At 39.0% G+C, this 18538-nt stretch overlaps 2 protein-coding genes across 2 annotated transcripts; one reads left to right on the top strand and one right to left on the bottom strand.

Annotated features, from left to right (window-relative positions):
- The first annotated feature begins 497 nt into the window (after positions 1–497).
- On the top strand, positions 498–15553 carry parpbp (PARP1 binding protein). Its single transcript, XM_082167833.1, has 11 exons — positions 498–630; positions 854–1025; positions 2346–2579; positions 2689–2799; positions 4553–4723; positions 4846–5000; positions 7118–7295; positions 7377–7558; positions 9675–9756; positions 13508–13703; positions 14815–15553. The coding sequence occupies exons 2-11, from the start codon at positions 876–878 to the stop codon at positions 15117–15119; spliced, it is 1764 nt and encodes a 587-aa protein (XP_082023959.1). The 5' UTR covers positions 498–630; positions 854–875; the 3' UTR covers positions 15120–15553.
- A 20-nt stretch (positions 15554–15573) lies between these two features.
- On the bottom strand, positions 15574–17838 carry pmch (pro-melanin-concentrating hormone). Its single transcript, XM_082167878.1, has 3 exons — positions 17551–17838; positions 16269–16437; positions 15574–15699 (listed from the first exon to the last, which is right to left on the bottom strand). The coding sequence occupies exons 1-3, from the start codon at positions 17794–17796 to the stop codon at positions 15650–15652; spliced, it is 465 nt and encodes a 154-aa protein (XP_082024004.1). The 5' UTR covers positions 17797–17838; the 3' UTR covers positions 15574–15649.
- Positions 17839–18538: the final 700 nt, after the last annotated feature.

Here is an 18538-nt window from a genome sequence, read left to right as displayed (position 1 = left end):
AATTTTTTTTTGTACCCCTGCACAACTTTATTTATATTTTGTTGTTAACATAAATAATCGTACATTTGGACATTCTAAATGTTTTACTGATCTTATTATTGAGGAAATGCTTAATAAAATGTACAAACGAAGTGTAAAACGTACTGATTAATGCTTTAGTTTAGTGCCAGTAAGATGTAAAGGAGTGTTTGTTGATTTCTCTAGAGTCTGGACTGAAATGAAATAATTTCTCTAGGGTCTGGACCGAAATGAAATCATTTACTCCGATTTATAGCCCAGGGGAAATGTCCTGCTCCTGCACTTATAAAATAAAACAGTTTTTAGCGGTGGCAGTAGCTCTCATATTCTTCCACATCGCTATTATGAGTTATATTATTTATTTTATTGTCAACAATGATACACATGTCAGTTTGAAAGAAAACAAACGGGACTGTTCCGTTGCGCTTTTGACTTCCTGTTTGACGGGGGCGGGGCCAACAACATATCGCGCTCTGTGATTGGTTCAGACGTTCTGGCATGTGGATTTAAATTTACAGGCAGCGCACCAGTTTATAATAACTTATTTACTGGCGTCTGTTTTCCCATATGTTTCACATTAGAGACCTCGGACGCGTCTTAATATCAGTGTTGGTAAGTTGACCTACGAGGTTTGAAGGTTCTGTTCCTAATAAAGTGCAAAGGGGCTCTTGTTCCTGACTATTATTGTGATTTGCTTGATGTCTTTGGACTTTCTGTTCTAGCTCAGAAGTAGAGTTGGAAAGCTATATGTGAGGTGTGGCTGGGTTGCATGTATGTTCTGCTGTCTGCTCATAATCATTTCATTGCTGACCTGCTCAATTTTCTGACCCCGTAGTACATTTTGTAAAGATTGAAAAATGGTGGTTATGGAGGAAAGCCTGAGAACAATGACCAGGGTTTTTAGAAGAGAGTGTCACAGGGTGTTGGACTCTGAGAGGACCAGCATCCAAGGGGCGGATGGGATGCTGATGGTCCTACAACTTGCTATGGCTGGGGTCAACAAGCAGGTAATGTTGCATTGTTTGGAACTTGGTTTGAAGACTTAGTCCACATCTTTAGAATCTGGGTTATTACTTTTTGTGAATAATTATTTTAGTCACCAAGCATTAAAGTTTGGATCTCAGGTCTGTAAAAGCATTTACACTATACCTTTCAAACGTTCGTGGCCAGAGTAAGATTTAAAAAGAAGTTAAAGGGATACTCCACTTTAAAATGAAAATTCTGTCATCTTATATTCACCCTCATGGTGTTTCAAACCTGTATGAATTTCTTTCTTCTGCTGAACAGAAAGGAAGATATTTAGAAGAATGTCAGTAACCAGACAGTTTCTGGTCCCATTGACTTCCATAGTAAAAAAAAAAGACCAGAAACTGTCTGGTTACTGACATTCTTCTAAATATCTTCCTTTCTGTTCAGCAGAAGAAAGAAATTCATAAAGGATTGAAACAACATGAGGGTGAGTATATGATGACAGAATTTTCATTTTAAAGTGGAGTATCCCTTTAATACTTTTAGTCAGAAAGGATACATTACATTGAACAAGTGACAGTAAAGATATTTATAATGTTACAAAAGAATTATATTTTAAATAAATGCTATTCTTTTGAATTTATGCTACCGATTAAAGAGTCCTGAAAAAAATCAGTTTCCATAAAATTATTAAAGGGATGGTTAACCCAAAAATGAAAATTCTGTCATTTCTGCCAAATCCGTAAGACTTTTGTTAATCTTCTGAGCACAAATGAAGATCTTTTTGATGATATCTGAGCGATTTCTGTCCCTCCATAGATGACTACGCAAGTACCACTTTGACGCTTCAAAAAGTTAATAAAGAGATTGTAAAAAATAAATTCATATGAATTGAGCGGTTTAATCCAAATTTTCTAAAGAAACTCGATCACTTTATATGATGAACAGAATACATTTAGGCTTTTATTCACACATAAACATTGAACATTTCATTAAAATATCTTCATTTGTGTTCCGAAGATGAACAAATGTCTTACAGGTTTGGAATGACATGATGGTGATTAATTAATGACAGAATTTTCATTTTTGGGTGAACTATCCCTTTAAGCAGCACAACTGTTGATAATAATAAGAAATCTTTCTTGAGCTGCAAATTACCAGATTAGAATAATTTATGAGGATCATGTGACACTAAAACTGGAGTAATGGCTGTTGAAAATTCAGTTTTATCCATGTAGTAATGAAAAGAAAATGAGTCACACAAGTTTGAATCATACATTTTGTTCCGTATCTGTACATTTTCTATGGATCGGTTGTGCGTGATATGCTTGTCCCTGTGTTTGCTCTTCTCCTGACAGGAGTATGGGGACTTTGGTGTTGCTTTGAGTGAAGTCTTGGCTGCCTGGAAATACTTCCTTCTGGATAAGCTCCAGCTATCCCACAACGATATCCCTCTTCCACAAAACTATGACCTCATTCGAAAAGAGTATGACTGCTTTTTGAAACGCACAAATACTGTGGACTTGATTGACGTCTTCATTATGTTCAAGGAGCTTCGGATAAATGAGGACCCTGAGGAGCCCCTAACTGCGGTGAGTGCTGCCAGCGGGCCTCAGATTTGGTTATTCTTTCAGTCGTCTTTCTGAAAGAACTTTAACCTGTGGTGTATTCTTTAATCTGTGGTCTTATCTCGATATCTAGATGCAACTGTTCCAGTTTCTCATTGGTGAAAAGGAGAGTTTGGAAAAAATTGAATCTTTTCCTGTGTGTCCCGCAACTCCATCTAACACGGCTGGAATCTGCAGTCCACAGGTAACCGGGGAAGGATTAGCGTTAAACTTGAGAATTTCTGCAAGACAATTAACATTTCTTTCTCTATTTACTTAAGTAAAATTATTTCATAAAAAAAATGGGGGGGAAAAATACTTTATTGAATATTAAATGCACCTAATTCTGACACTTTAAAACTGTATATTCATAAGTATATTTAAAGGGTTAGTTCACCCAAAAATGAAAATTCTGTCAGTAATTACTCACCCTCATGTTGTTCCAACCCCGTAAGACCTTCGTTCATCTTCGGAACACAAATTAAGATATTTTTGATTAAATCTGAGAGCTGTCTCACTCCTCCATAGGCTTCTAAGACGTTATAACTTGCTGGCCAAGAAAATGCATTAAAGACATCGTTAATATAGTCCAAGTGACTACAGTGGCTCAATCTTAAGTTTATAAAGCGACGAGAATACTTTTTGTGCGCAAAAAAACACACAAAAATAACGACTTTATTCCACGATTCATTTCCTTCTCTCTGGACCTCGAGTTTTTTCACGTAGTATAACTGCGCAGCGCTTCTGTGTTGTACGTCACACGTAGGCTCACTATTGGCCGACGCTGGTCATGTGTGTGATGCGTGTGATGTATAACACAGAAGCGCTGCGCTATTACACTATGTGAAAACTCGAGGCCCAGAGAGAAGGAAATTAATAGTGGAATGAAGTCGTTATTTTTGTTGTTTTTTTTGCGCACAAAAAGTATTCTCGTCGCTTTATAAACTTAAGATTGAGCCACTGGAGTCACTTGGACTATATTAACGATGTCTTTAATGCATTTTCTGGGCCAGCAAGTTATAATGTCTTAGAAGGCCTATGGAGAAGTGATCCAGCTCTCAGATTTAATAAAAAATATCTTAATTTGTGTTCCGAAGATGAACGAAGGTCTTATGGGGTTGGAAAAACATGAGGGTGAGTAATTACTGACAGAATATTCATTTTTGGGTGAACTAACCCTTTAATAAACATTTATTTACAGTTTATACACACAATTATTTATATATACACTTTTGAAATGGCTGACCTGCTTTGAAACGTACCTAACTCCCATTAGATGGATGGATATATTACTGTCCAATAACCTTTAAAAAAGCCAAATATGAACAATTAACTGGGATAATTGGCACTAAATAATCCACATCAGTATCCTATGGAACAGTTTAAAGCTATTGGACCTAGTAACAGCAACTAAGAAAGCTTAACAAAGGGTTAATTAATGTTGATTCTGGCACTTCTGACTGATGTCAAGATCTTACTCTAGTTTTCTTTTCCTGGCTCTCATTCTTCCTTTTGTTTCCTGTCAAATTAAACACCTGGGGATGTCTCTTATTCAGAAGAACGTGAATATCATATCATTCAGAATCGAGAAATGAGAACAGGATGTTTTAAAAACACTTTGTATAGTGTGTTGAAACTACTGCTACTCTTGCCCAGTTCTGTTCACAGCTGCTCTGCTGGGCTCTGATTTATGTGCGAGTAGACGCTGGGCTTTGCCACTGTAATACTGGGGGTGATGAAGTTTATGAGCCTGGCCTGTTTAAGCTTAAGGGGTTGTGGAAAAAGCCCGTCCTCTATACAACATGAGTCCAAGTCCGCTAACTGACTCATCAGTATTGCAGAACGGAAGAGTATGAACTGTTCCTGTTAAAAAAACAAACCATTCACTCTTTCAATTAACATGAGTTTTAATACAATACCAATTATCGCAAATGGTTGTTGTTCAACGTTTCTTTCAGATACAGAGAGTTGTCAGGAGAGTTTTTTGTTCTTATTTGGGCCTTCTGGTGAACTGTAAGAATGACCTGGCCCTCGTGTACACCCTGGACAACCCCAATCGCTCTCTGGGCCACATCGCCTTTACTGACCTGAGGCATGCTGCACGCAACAATGCCTCGTCTCTTTTCTTGGTGAATTTGCAATGACTTGTACTTTTTCAAATAGATATTCACATTTGCACACATTTTTGTTCAACTACACATCTTTTTAAGCCTAATGTGAATTCTGATTAATTGCCTTCTTGTGTGTTCAGACAGTGACATCGTTTGTCAGGGCCATACAGCTGGGAGGAAAGGGGTACGCCCCACCTGAGTCTCACCCCTTAAGGAAGCACATAAAGGGTTTATCGGAATTTCTCAATTTTGTCGACCAGGGTCAAGACATTTTAGGAGAAACCCCCAATCCAAGGTACGCTTTCATGCCCTATTTGGCCTGAATAGGAACTCTGTAGGAACTGTATGTCCAACATTGGCGAGTATCTACAGCTGCAATGTAGACTCAAGACATTTGCTGTGTTCAGAATGGAACTACCTTACTATTGAATATTGGTAATTTATCAACATTTTATTTATTTGAACATAATTATTGTAATTATAATATTAAGTAAAGAATAAGGCATTATTCCATAAAGTTTCTTGTTGCTCACATGACTTCACACTGTTGATGACATAATGTTGCCTATGCATAATTATCCCCCAATTTTGTGTAAAATGTCCGAGTACTTTATTTTGTAAAGCCAGTAATGACTGGTATTACTTTCTATTAATCTGTCACACTAGAAATGGTAGGTCAGTTTGAGTGCACTGCATCATGGGATACATTATTTCATGCCATGAACCATACCTGTTGTATATTGCTCTTTTTGGCAGATACAATTTACATACAGAAAATTGGCACCCTGTGTGTTGCACATCGTACATTCTGTACTAACTGCAGCAGTTGTATGAGTGGTATACTATTCTAATAGCCATTGCTTTGAATCAGTAGCAAGGAATGTCATGACCTGGCCTTGACTTCCTTTGCATCTCTCCATCATTAGTGCACAACCCCAACTGAGAGAATAGAAGCCTTTGATTTATACAGATTTTGTATCACATTGCTTGGCCCAAAGAAAATGTTCCTGCTATCTGTATTTGTAGATCTGTTGGTCTCCTCCTATCTTGAAAACGGATCCTCTCGTCGATCTATCGATGCATGTTCCTCTTCTCTCAAACGCAACATTTAATGACGTCTGCACCCGTATTAATGAAATTGCCTGAATTGTTCAAGCATGTTTATCTGAAGAACATCAAAGTGTGTTGTTCCGAACAGCAACTGGCGACTTGTCCCACCTTAGTTTGATAACTCTGATTAAACGTCATAACGCTGAGATTCTGCAATGATAACTTGCACTTCAAAACGTCTGAGCAAATCTCCACTAGACATTTGGCAGCACAACACATGGAGCTGAATAGTGTAGATGATTGAGTTATTCAGAAAGGACGCAAGATCATTTCCTGCACTGCATCATGTGCATCAACTTCATTTTTGATGGAAGTGCCTTGAACCTGCTGCATGTGGTCCTGTTCACCGGCACGTCTCTCTCCTCTGATGAGCGAGTGCGAGCGCTGCGCCAAAAGGGGTCTTTCATCGGCCTGCTACCCTGCCTGTGCAGTTCCCCACCTCCCAGCACCTTATGGAGTACTGTATTACCACACACAAACACTCCTTACGGGGGAATCGGGGTCTCTCGTACAGCTAACATCTGTTTTCCCAGATGATTCTGTTACTGTAATTCCCTTTCACAAAAGCAAGGTCAGGGATTCAGGGCGGCCTCTTTCCTGCTGCAGCCCAAATGTTTACATTTATTAATCTGTTCATATATTCACACACAAAGTGAGGTGGAGTACAGCAATAGCACTGGTCTGGCACAAAAACCTCTTGGACCCTCCTAGACCACATTTTTACATGAGTTATAGAGTGGTCACACTAGATTTTAATCAATTCTGCAATAAATGTCTTTATATAACAAACAATTAATATTCAAGAGTTTGACAGTCATGGAAAATCTGAAAAACCTTATTTCTTAAAGGCCTAGAGAAGTCATTGAAACGTATTCTTTTTTAAAGTTATGATCAGCGGTTGTTAAGTAGTGTAAATAATAATAATAGCTTGTTATAACAATTCTTAATATATTGAAAATATTTATTTATTGCATATTATTTATGCAATTTATAGATGTTAATGTAGAATTAAACTTGCAAGCCATAGTTGTTTGTGTTTTTAAAGCAAAACCAGTTGACAAATTGGTTTGTAAGATTCATTAGCAATTTAAAAAAAAAATTTTTTTTAAATCTAGTAATTGCAACAAAAAAAGTAGTCATGGAAAATCGTTGGTTAAAAGGTTGAACCTTGCAGCTTTTTGTGTTGATTTGCCAACTAAACTGCCCAAAGGAGAGTTCTCTCCTTGTTTGTGACTGCACGTTTAGGATTGGTGAAATTTGAAAAGGCTTGTTTTTGTTAATTGTCTGTCTTGTCTCAAACAGAGAAGCTGGATCCAAGCTGGTGTCTAGTATCAGAGCTGCTTTGGTCAAAGGCCGCAGTGGTGGAGACCCAGTATACCTTGCAGCAGAGGACACTGCCAAAAGTCTCAAGGAAAGGATCAGCCAAATACACACCACGCAGACTCAGTCAGTGGTTGGCACAGGAATTAGTCCAGCCAGGGTAAAACATAGTTGATGTACTCTATTTTCTGAATCTCTCCAAACCAGCATTATTAGTAAGACACAAATGTTTACTTTTTAGCCCAAAGCGCATGCTATTAACCACTCTACTGCCTATGGGGGCCGAGAGACTGTTAAGGTTCTGATTGCCCTTTTGGATGAAGAGGCACTAGCCCCGCCCTGCAGGAACAAGGCGGAACTGCTTTCTGAAGATCATGCGATTCTTAATGGCAGCGCTGGAGCTTGTCTTCTTACTCTGTACAAGTGAGTTACAGCCTTTGACGGTACGATTACAAGGCAATGATCTAAAAATGGACGATGTTATGAGCAGTCGTGGCCTAATGGTTAGAAAGTCAGACTAGTAACCCAAAGGTTGTGGGTTCAATTCTTAATACTGGCAGGAAATGACTGAGATGCCCTTGAGCAAGGCACCTAACCCCCAATCGCTCCCCGGGCACCACAGCAAAAAAAGGCTGCCCACTGCTCTAGGTGTGTGTGTTCACTACTCACTACTCCTAATGTGTGTGCGCTAACTTGGATGGGTTAAATGCAGAGGAAAAATTCACCATTATTGACCTTCACATGTCACTTTCATTTTCACTAATCAAAATGATCCCCATTCCCTTGCGAAACTGACTAAAAACACTGTATTATGCATGCCAGGCCAGTAGCTGATGTTGAAAATAGATTCTAAAATTAAAAGGGTTTAATTAGTATTGTTGCTGTTTTCTTTAAAGGTGCATTAAGCAACTTTTCATGTTAAAAATACCCGTTTTCTAACCCATACATGCTTAAACAATTGCCTGATGGGCTGAATGAGCCCTTCTTTGATCACTGAGATTGTCTCTATAATCCTGTAAAGTAAAATAAATAAGAGGGATTCGGGCCGGAATTTTAGACTGGGCGTGACGTCATGCGCGTTCACGGCACGCTCACCTGGCTGTCTGGCAGGTTTGTGTATTCGCCGCCATTCTCCGTAGAAGATGGATTCTAAGAGACCGGCTTGTAGTTCATTTCAAACACCAACGCAAACTCCACGTAAGATAAAAAAAAGAAAACTTTTGTCCGTGAGCGTGCACACTTCTGGCTGCAGTTTCGCTTGCCGCCAGAGGGGGCATAGTTCTGCAAAAACTCAGAGACTTGCGCAATGCACCTTTAAAGGGGTCATATAATGCCATTTTGTACAAGCTAATATGATTCTTTAGGGTCTAAATTAAAAGTTTGTAATATACTTTAATTAAAAATTCTCATTAGTATTGTAAGAAAACACTCATTTTACCTGGTCAAAAACAGCTCTGTTTTCAGCACGCCATTTAAGTGCATGTGTCTTTAAATGATAATGAGCTTTGCTCACCCCGCCCCTCTGTTATGTGCGTACACCGATTGTAACACAATAACCATAACGCGTTGTTCATTATAAACGTGGGATTATGAATTATATTGAGAACGTCGTACTTAGAAAACATGCCGTAATGTACCCTGAGTGTAAACAGCCGCATTTATCGTGAAGCGGGCAGCAAGCGATTTGCAAATATTAATATAAATATTAATATAAAGGTTAATAAAACGTTACACTCACTTCAGTTATTCTGGAGGTGCAGCAGGAACACGAAAAGTTGGTACCGATCCTTTTTTCAGGAGCAGCTTCTTAGCAAAACCAGCTTTACTGACCCTCATTTGTAAAGCAGTCTGGTGTGTGAAATGATTCACGCAAACATGAAAGCATTGACGTTGATCGTGGGGAATCAGCCACTGCGTCTTCAGTTGTTCGTATTTAGGAACATCAATATGACTGCTGTGTTCGTTATTACACCCAAGAACAGAACACCACAATCGCTTCGACGCCATTCTACTCATAGACAGTGCTCCAGCGTATCAACAATGACCGCGCCGGTGGCCGGTCCGCGCGAAGTATGATTGACAGCTCGCTCGCGAGTGAGGGCGGGTCTGTGTTGAAACTGTCAATCAACAATCGTGGGAGGGGCGTCCGACCGTGTGACGTCACACGGTCGAACGGCTTGATTTGAGACAGGGGAAAACGTATAAGAAGAGTAAAAAAAACAAACACTGGATGGATTTTTAGCATTTTATGATGGTTGTGTACAGGCACTGCCAACCCACATTTCAGTACAATCAACTTTCATTATATGACCCCTTTAATGATGCAAAAATAGTTGCTGTAGAGTTGGTAGATATTTCCTGTCTATTTGATCTGTTTACTCTCCTTTTGACAGGTGTGGCAAAAGTTAACTTGTGTTAATTGGACTAATTAAAACTGTTGTTTGTTGCAGTTATTTATTTTTATGTCGTATTTGCATTTCAGCACCTTGTTTTATTCCTCAGTTATTCAACTTGTTCTCATTCCAATTTGTGCCTATAGATCTCCAGAAGCTCCTACGGGATCTTCTCCAAAACCTTTACGGAACCGCGTCTTGAACCAACAAGAACAGATCAAGTCCAAGGTAAAGAATCATCGAGGTTGTGAGCAGAGACCCTGGTCTTAAATAGCGGTCAAACAAAAATTGAATGTGACACTTTATTTTAAAAACAGACAGCAAGTAATGCACGTTCACGAGCTATATCATCTGCTTCCTCTGTTTTGTAATGTGCAAATTTATACACTACAGCTGTTTTTTATGCATGGTGCTTGTGCAGAGGGTTTCCTGTTATAAAAACAACCACTGAGTGTGAAATTTAGTGTAGTACAGTACACTCTAGACTTGAACCAATAACCTCTGGCAGTGATGCGCACTCACACACTTCAAGCCTATCTTATCCAGAAAACATTTAAAATGGTCTTGGAGGGCTGTGAGAAGAGAGATTATATTTGCATGTGCTAAAAATTTAGGATTGTCTTCTGGCCTTGTAAGGATTTATTTTACTATTTGGTCATAAAGTTCTTGAAAGGAATAAATCCCTTAATATGAAACAACTGCCTGAATAGGAACTAAATGATGCCTGTCAAAGAGGCTTGTTTCTGAAACCAACTTTAACTAGTCACTGGGTTGCTAACACGTTTTAAATGTGGTGATGAATGGCACTTTAAATTTTTTTTAAGGACTGGGCATCTTCACCAACCAAGAAGTGGTGAGCGCTCTGTGAACATGTATGCTAGGCGCATTTTGTTAAAAGGCTTCTTTATTTGATTGCACTAGCAGATGTCTCTTTAGACCTCCACTTTCTGGCCGCCTTCCTGTGTTAGTGAGTGGTAATGGTCCCCGGGCAGCTCACCGCTTCCTGAACTGGACGGGCGGAAGCTTTCTGCATCAATTTCACTTTGAACATGCCATATCAGTGGCGTTACTCCGCTAGCAAGGGAAACTTGAAAGGTTATTGTTTCCTGTTGTCTGCAGAATGACTTTATCCAGTCGTACTCCAATAGTTTCATCACAAACTGACGTTGATTGGCACGGGGAGAGATCAAGAGGTTCCTCCAGCAGTACGACTGCAGAGAGAGATTATTTTGAGTACAGTTATGTAGTAAGGTTTAATGAACACGTAATGAACCCCACAGTCGGTACTTTGAAGGCCAGTATTATGCATAAAAAAAAAAGATAGTAATTTTTTACATAAAGTTAGCACATCTCCAGCTGCACACATAACTCTCGTATTAAGATCTGCATCAAGTTACCCAATCTCAACTGGATGGTCTAAGTACAGGTGTAAATGGTTTCACACATGTTTTGTGATGTGGAAAATTTAGAGAAAAAAAGTACCTGCAATTTGATATTCAGGGTTCGTGCTTAAAGTGCTTGAAGTACTTGAATTTGACTTTTTGAAATTTAAGTCCTGGAAAACCTTGAAAACAGCCATATTTATGAAAAGGTTCTTGAATTATTGAAAGACAATATATGTTAAATCAGTGTTTAATTTTATCGATTAAACAATCTTTTCATGCAAAATTAATGCTGCAGCCTATATATATATATATATATATATATATATATATATATATATATATATATATATATATATATATATATATATAATATATAATATATTAGCGCCATTTCACATGGCTATGAGCATAATATTGCTCATACTAATATCCAAGTATATGAATTTCATTCTTCAGGTCAATGAATCATATGCTATATGCTTCATGGGGGGGGGAAATCAGTTTGAATAAGGAAAGCAATATCTTTGTCATAGTGTCATTGCAATGGTTAAAGTTACCACAGTCATTGCATGTGCTGCACTTTATTTGTTCCATTTTGTTTTTTCTGTGTTTTTTTCATTTGTCTATTTATCTTTTTTTATAATTTATTTGAAAGATAATAAAAAAGAAATTGTTTGAAAAGTGAGATATCTGGTTGTAGTCTAAAAGTAAAAGTAGTGCTTAGAGTCCTTAAGAGTCCTGGAATTTCATCTTACATGAAATCTGTACAAACCCTGGATATTAGACAAACTAAAATTTTCATTTAATACAGGTACTCCTTGAAAACAACAGAAAATTCAGCTTGAAACATTTCTATTTCAAAGCAACACTTTTTCAAAGTGTATTTATTTTGATTATCAATAAAATGTATTAATATTATATATTAAATAAAAATATTATTTAATAAACTCTAAAAGTAGAATCAATTATAATAATGGTAAAAATAGGAATTTATTTATTATACTAATACATATATTATCCTATGTAGTCACAGGGCTGCTGGATCCTATTCCAGCATTGTGGGCTGAAGGTAGGGAAACACCCTGGATATAAATATCTTATTATATCTTAATGAGTTGAATGTGTAAATTAATTCTACTTCATAAACTTTTGTTTCTAATAATAATAATAATAATAGTTGTAGCAATAAAAATAACATACAGGAACACGATGAGTAGTTTAAAATCAGAGACCTTCCCCTCAAACTGTTCACAGTACTTAGATGCACATTGCTAAGTGTTAACAATAATGTCTCAGCTAACACTTATAAGTTGATTCGACATTAATTTCATGTGTAAATGGGAACTTAAAGGAAAGCTTGAGACTTGATGGACCCCATTGACTTCTATAGTATTTAAAAAAAAATTCCTACTATGGAAGTCAATGGGGTCCATCAACTGTCTGGTTACCGACGGTCTTCAAAATATCATCTTTTGTGTTCAGCAGAAGAAAGAAATTCATACAGGTTTGAAACAACTTTTTCATTTTTAAGAGAACAATTCCTTTAATCTTACCGCTGTGCTACTAGTGCTGTGTCAGCTGGCTCCTCGGGTTTTTCCCAGGGCAGGTGTTATTCAATCATGCGTCATTTCATTGTATGCTTCACAAACACGCAGACACACCCCTCATCTTATTGAAGGCTTAATGATGACATTCATATCAGAGGAAGTAGCTGGTGGACCCAGCCTGTTGCAGTTTTTCTTGGGCTCTCTGTTGGCGTGCAGTCAGGGCTGCCCAACGTACCATATAAGCCTCCCATACGAAAGCACCCAGTCTGAGCGATACTGTTGTTTTAGGTGCTCTTTTGAGAAGTGCTTTGAAAATCTGCACTCAAGCTTTGATTCCCCCCCCCCCCCCCCCCCCCCACATACACCCACTGCCCCGTTTTCTCTACGCTTTGCAGTCCCACCCAACTATGCCTGCAGTATTTTTTTATTTTTTTACTTTGCTGAATTCCACTCTCCTACTGCGGCCGGCTAGCCTAAAGGGAGAGAGCCTTGAATCCTGATAATCCTTAGCAGGGATGGATCAAAGGCCCTGAAAGCGGTGGATCAGCGCTTCTCTGAGACCCTTGAGACCTTAGAGGTTCACTACGCCTGTTAAAGCTACCATTTCCTTATTTCATGCTCCTCACGGCCTCCGGACCGCAATATTTATCTTTTTTTGTATTCTTTCTCATAAGATTTTAGATGTGGTCATTTCCACCCTTGTATCAGCAGGGCTGAATAATAAGGACGATCTGATGACCAGAGGCCAATGTGAGAGAGTTTCTGGGTAGTTGATGGGAATGTTATTTGTCCTATCGGACTAGTGCTGCAGTGCCACTGTGTCATACATCTTTCGTTGACCATATTCATGTCTTGCAAACTTAAACGCTTGGTTTTGTGACGATTTGAATATTCTTGGCAATATAGCACTGAGTAGCATTTTTTTTTTAATATTATTTTGTATACAGTATACACATACATGAGAATAAGCAGTTCACGTTTTTTGAAACTCAACACTAACTGAAAATGTATATTTATTGACCATTTTAACACTTTTCCCCCACTCAGGTTGTGCGGCCAACCATCCGCTCTCAGTTTGCGTGTACGTACAAGGACGATGACCTGCCCCTCAACCGGGTGTTGGAGTTTCCAAGTGCTAGTCAACTTCCCACCTGTGCGCACCCTGCACCCAAACGAACCATCACTTTACATGCGTCTGTGGAGGAAGAGTGTGACTCCCCTGGGATGGACAACAGACTCAAAGGTAGTGTCTCTGCAAAGCTAAAGATGCCATTATGTCAAAAAGTAGTTTTGTCACTCTTAGTCGTTGTGTATTAGCTTTGAGACCATGTAGATGCTGTTGTGTCCTCTTAAAAGTTGAAAAAATTCAATATTAGATGTTAAAATCTGTAGGATTTCGCTTCTGAGAAACGGTGGCGATTCTGGCGAAAAAAAATATTGATCATACTGATATTGACTCATCCTGCATGCCACAGACTCATGTCTTATCAAAGGCTCTCTAGAATTAGAGTCCCAGCTCCTGTAACCAACTGGCAAGAAATCTGTTCAAGTAATTTTGTATTCATGTATTTTTTTGGGAACACTTTAGCTTAGGGTCCAATTCTCAGTATTAACTAGTTGGTTATTAGTACTTATACTATACTTATAAAGCACATATTATTGCCTTCTTCTGCATGACCATATTCTACATCCCTTAATTCTACCTAATACCTAAACTTAACAGCTACCTTACTAACTATTAACAAGCAGTAATTAGGAGTTTGAGGCAAAAGTTGTAGTTAGTGAGAATTGGACCCTAATCTAAAGTGAGACCAATATTTTTTTTCTTGTTTAACAAGAGGGGGCTCAGTTCTAAGTGTACTGAATAACCTTCATGCTTGGTCTGTTCACTGCGCACACACGCAGAAGTGCTCCCCTTTTCTGACGCCACACAGTCGGAAAGATGCCCAGGTCCACCTCCACAGCCCAGGCCTCGATCCCTGCCCAGTCCCTGCTTGGGGACTGGTACTTAAGATCAACCTTTAAACGATTCCCCATCCCATAAAACCTGGCCGCCCCCACATCTGTTGTAAAAACCCTGAGAGCACACGCTTCTCTTCCCCCTCGCTTGCTTTTTTGTGGGAACGCGGGCTTCGCTCCACCAGGTTCCATGACAAATGTTCAGCTTCAGCACTGTAAAATAAACACACCGCCTGTTAAAGTGCAGACTAACGTCAGCAATTTCATCATAACCTTTTCTACCCTTCCGTCCTCAGCCCTCCCTCCTTTTTATTCCTGCTCATTGTTTCACCTTATTCTCAAATTCCAATGTTTTTCTTTTGTCCCCCCTTGTTTTTCTGTGGATGTGGACCCAGAGGCCACTAACTTGAGGTGTGAAGGTCCCGGCCAATCCGCTCTGGGGGAACATAGTGGAAATGCCTGGAAGCAAGCAGGTGGGAAGGGGACCCAGCCAGAACAGCTCCGAAGAGCAACCGGGACCTCGAAGAGAAAGCTTGCCAATAGAGAGTGCGCTGAGCATGGAAAAGAAGAGAACCAGCCCCCTCTGAAAAGACCCCCTGCCAAGGCTCCCGCTGGAGGCCTGGGGAAAAGGAGCAGTAAAGCTGCCGGCAAGAAGCTCATTGCTGGTCAGGGCAAACTGACTGGATTTTTCAGACTATAATTTACTCCATGATCTCTTATTGATGATGCTGTTTTGGCAACAAGCACATATTTAATTTATTGGTAGTCTAAATGCATTTAAGGGGGACAGTTCATCTGAAACTGGTAATTTACACCCTCATTTTTTTCAAACCTTTTATTTTTGCCATGAAATATCCCTTTAAATGCTTTCACTATCCCTTTAATAAAAACTAAATCACATCAACATGAGTCAGGGAACACTTCTGCAGATACTGACAAGGTGTGTGTATATATTTGTTTGTGGGCATGTTCGAGACGTAAGGGAGAAGATTGAGTTGTCAGAGATTGAACTTTATCATTTTAATTGATGATTGTGTGACTGGAGTACATTTTTATAAGGTATACTTTGTTTTCCTTAAACACGACCCATCATTTGCAGATTTTAATAAATTTTTATTTCCGTTCTTTAAAATCATACAAGTATGTTTGTCATCTTTATATTTAGAGTTTCTTGAAGGATCAAGGGAGATCTGGGAAAATCATGCAGATGCTTTGTCAGCTGCTCTGTTTTCAAGCTTTCCAGCAGGGCCTGTATACTCGTCCTATCATGCACCTCAGCACTGTGAAGAGAACAGGAAGAGCAAAACAAATTTAGTATTAAATATAACTGGAAGACAACTTGTTTACTCATGGGTATATTCTCTACTGACAAATAAATAACCTAAGCTTGTTTGTTGGTCTGCTTTGCTAGTTTTAGAGGGGTTTTGATGACTTTTCAGGCCAGCTTAAACCATATAAGACCAGAAAAACATATTAGTCTGGCTCTATTTCTGGTCATTTAAATTGTTTTTCATAAAGTTGTGGATGTCAGGTTTTGCTTTTTACCCAAGTGGCTTTGACTCCAAGACTTCAGATGTATGTGTCAGATAAGAGAGACATCAAAATGTGCAGTGTTGGGGGAACTTCAGGACCAGGGTTGGGAACCACTAGATGGATGGCTAGTCTATCACCAGGTGAAATGTTGTTATTTTATTTTATTTTTCTCTCTTTAAAAAAAAAAGTTTTTAAGTTTAAAAACTTAATTGCTTCAAAAGCACTTTCATACTATCAATTTCAGACTACTTTCATGGCTAGGTAAGAATATCTCACCAGTGGAGAGGAAGAAGATAAGAAACTTGGCAGTGCTTACTGTCCATGTCCCTCTTGTCCACAGGAATGACATCACCCACGCTACGTCGCTCATCCCTCATGTTGAATCCATCCAGAGCATGATCCATCCCACGTGGCGACAGTACAGGGAAGTTTCTCGAAAAGGCAAGGTTTGCTTCCCTCCCAGGAGACCCTTTTATTCCTGTGTCCTGATGGAAAAGGGAAATGCATTTAAAAAAAACACAAATCTGAACGTGGGACAACCACTTGAACAGAAGCAGCCTAACTCAAAACACTGCTCCCTCTACAGGCTTTTTTTTTTTTCTGGAGAATCAAAGTCTGAAACCACACATGGAGATGTTTAAGTTAATTTGAACAACACACGCCCAAGGGCAGCCTCAAGATCCCTCTCCATAACTGCTCTCAAACTACTGGAGCAAATCCAGTGCATGGAGCCCCACATGGAAGAAATGTCAAATTGCGACAAAGTTTCCCATGCCTCGCTTAGCCAATTTTCACAATATCACCATGGGCCCTTTTATCCATAGATTCCATTTCCCCTCTTGTGACCATGTCCTTCCCATAGTCCTCTCCGACTGTTCCATTACTGCACTGATAATTGTAGCAATGTGAGGACGATTCAACCTTGAATTGTGAAAGCTCTGTTAGATACCCATAGAAAGGCCACCTGACTCCTACGATGCCAGCAAAATCGAATTGGTACGATTTCTTAAAGGTAAATCATTGCTTTAAATGGACTGAAACCAAACTTGTAAAGTGCATGTAAATGTACAAGTGTTGGCAAATACAATCTTGAAAAGAAAAAAAAAACTTGCAATTTTCACTTGTTTCACAGACAAGGCTTGAGCCTAGTCCCCGACTAAAATGCATGTTTGAGCTGTTTTAACTGAAAGCAACTTGTACTGACATATCTTAAAATATGTCATTACCATTGTTTTGTCTCAAGATGCACACCAGTAATGTTTTTTTTTTTTCTAAGGCACGTTTATAAAAGCTACTTGAATGCCCTAACTGAACTAAGGTCTAATCCTGACTTAATCTAAGCCCTGTCCGTGAAACCGGGCCTTTGTTTGTCGACTCAACTAGATCTTTATTTATATCACACATTTAAAAACAACAGGAGTTTAACCAAAGTGCTTTACAGTGTACATAACTGACCCCTAAAATCTTATATATATTTTTAAAAGTTAGTCAAAAGCTAAGGAATAAAAAAAAACTCAAAGCAGATTTAAAAATGTTAAGGGACGAGGCTGGTCTGACGTGAAACAAATTGAACATTAAATTGACATGCAAACACTTACAGCAAGTATGAAGATGCGTTTTGTCCCGTCTTCATCCACCAGTCTGCCTTCTATGATGGGGTGTCTTCTGTAGGTGAGCTGCCCAGGTCCTATTTCACTTATATCGTCTTCTCCTGCTACCGATGCCAGTCTATCTTGGTCTGTGCGTTCTTCATCCATCATAACTGTGGGCAGAGCCATTGTTGAGTGAGTATTCAACTCAACTAAAAGTGCAAGTGCAAACATGAGCATGTAGGAAGATGCCATGATCTTGGGCGATGATGGTTGATTTGCTCGCAGGAACCTGACTTTGCACTCGCATGTCCTCTTAGAAGCAAATGTGTGCTTTTATAGTGTCTGATGATGATGAGTTGGCCATTTTGATCTATTATTTGAGGTATTGATGACTTCCATGGCTCTTCTTTGGTGAAAGTGGTTCACCTTGACATAAAGAGGTTGATGACCATCCACAGGGAAGATACTATGAGGATTATCTTTTTAATGTTTTTTTCTTCTTCTTCTAAAAGACCCTACTGTGACTTTGTAAAAGGCCAAATAACATTTCATTGTAAATCTGGAGAAAAGGGCATCCCCTCCCTCTATGACTTTTGTACCCCTACCATACTTTGTTCTTCAAGCTCATGCAGTGGGTCAGAGGTTATGCACTGAGGTCACATTTTGTATAATATCTAAAAGCAGTAGTAGTAATCTGCTACAAACATTTACAATATGAAAGAAATGAGCCTCAAAGAAGGGAGAATGCCTGTTGAGACATCATCATCCATCAGATATTTTCAATTCCCTTGGTTCCGCCTCCTCGTAGTATTTTCTAATATCTTCCTGTCCTTTTTTTGTTTGTAGGTCAGTGCTGGATTATATGTAATTTCATCATAGGTAGAACTTTGACCTCTCTAAGAAAGGAGGCTTATATTGGTGGCCTTCTTTAAAGGACCAATTTACTGAGAGAGACATTCTGAAGAACGATGTGAGGGGTAGGTTGGTGTTAAGA

This window comes from Leuciscus leuciscus (assembly GCF_965113295.1).
Source record: "Leuciscus leuciscus genome assembly, chromosome: 4".
Lineage (NCBI taxonomy): Eukaryota > Metazoa > Chordata > Actinopteri > Cypriniformes > Leuciscidae > Leuciscus > Leuciscus leuciscus.
This window is presented reverse-complemented; position numbering and strand designations above follow the sequence as displayed.

Bases quoted from the DNA above. Each gene is read 5' to 3' on its own strand.
- parpbp (XM_082167833.1), top strand. From the start codon at position 876: ATGGTGGTTATGGAGGAAAGCCTGAGAACAATGACCAGGGTTTTTAGA. The intron at 4,724-4,845 runs GTGAATTTGCAA...TTGTGTGTTCAG, and splicing joins ATGCCTCGTCTCTTTTCTTG to ACAGTGACATCGTTTGTCAG. The intron at 9,757-13,507 runs GTAAAGAATCAT...TCCCCCACTCAG, and splicing joins AAGAACAGATCAAGTCCAAG to GTTGTGCGGCCAACCATCCG.
- pmch (XM_082167878.1), bottom strand. From the start codon at position 17,796: ATGGCATCTTCCTACATGCTCATGTTTGCACTTGCACTTTTAGTTGAG. The intron at 16,438-17,550 runs GTAAGTGTTTGC...CTTTTCCATCAG, and splicing joins AACGCATCTTCATACTTGCT to GACACAGGAATAAAAGGGTC. The intron at 15,700-16,268 runs GTAAGCACTGCC...TTCTCTTCACAG, and splicing joins GGACAAGAGGGACATGGACA to TGCTGAGGTGCATGATAGGA.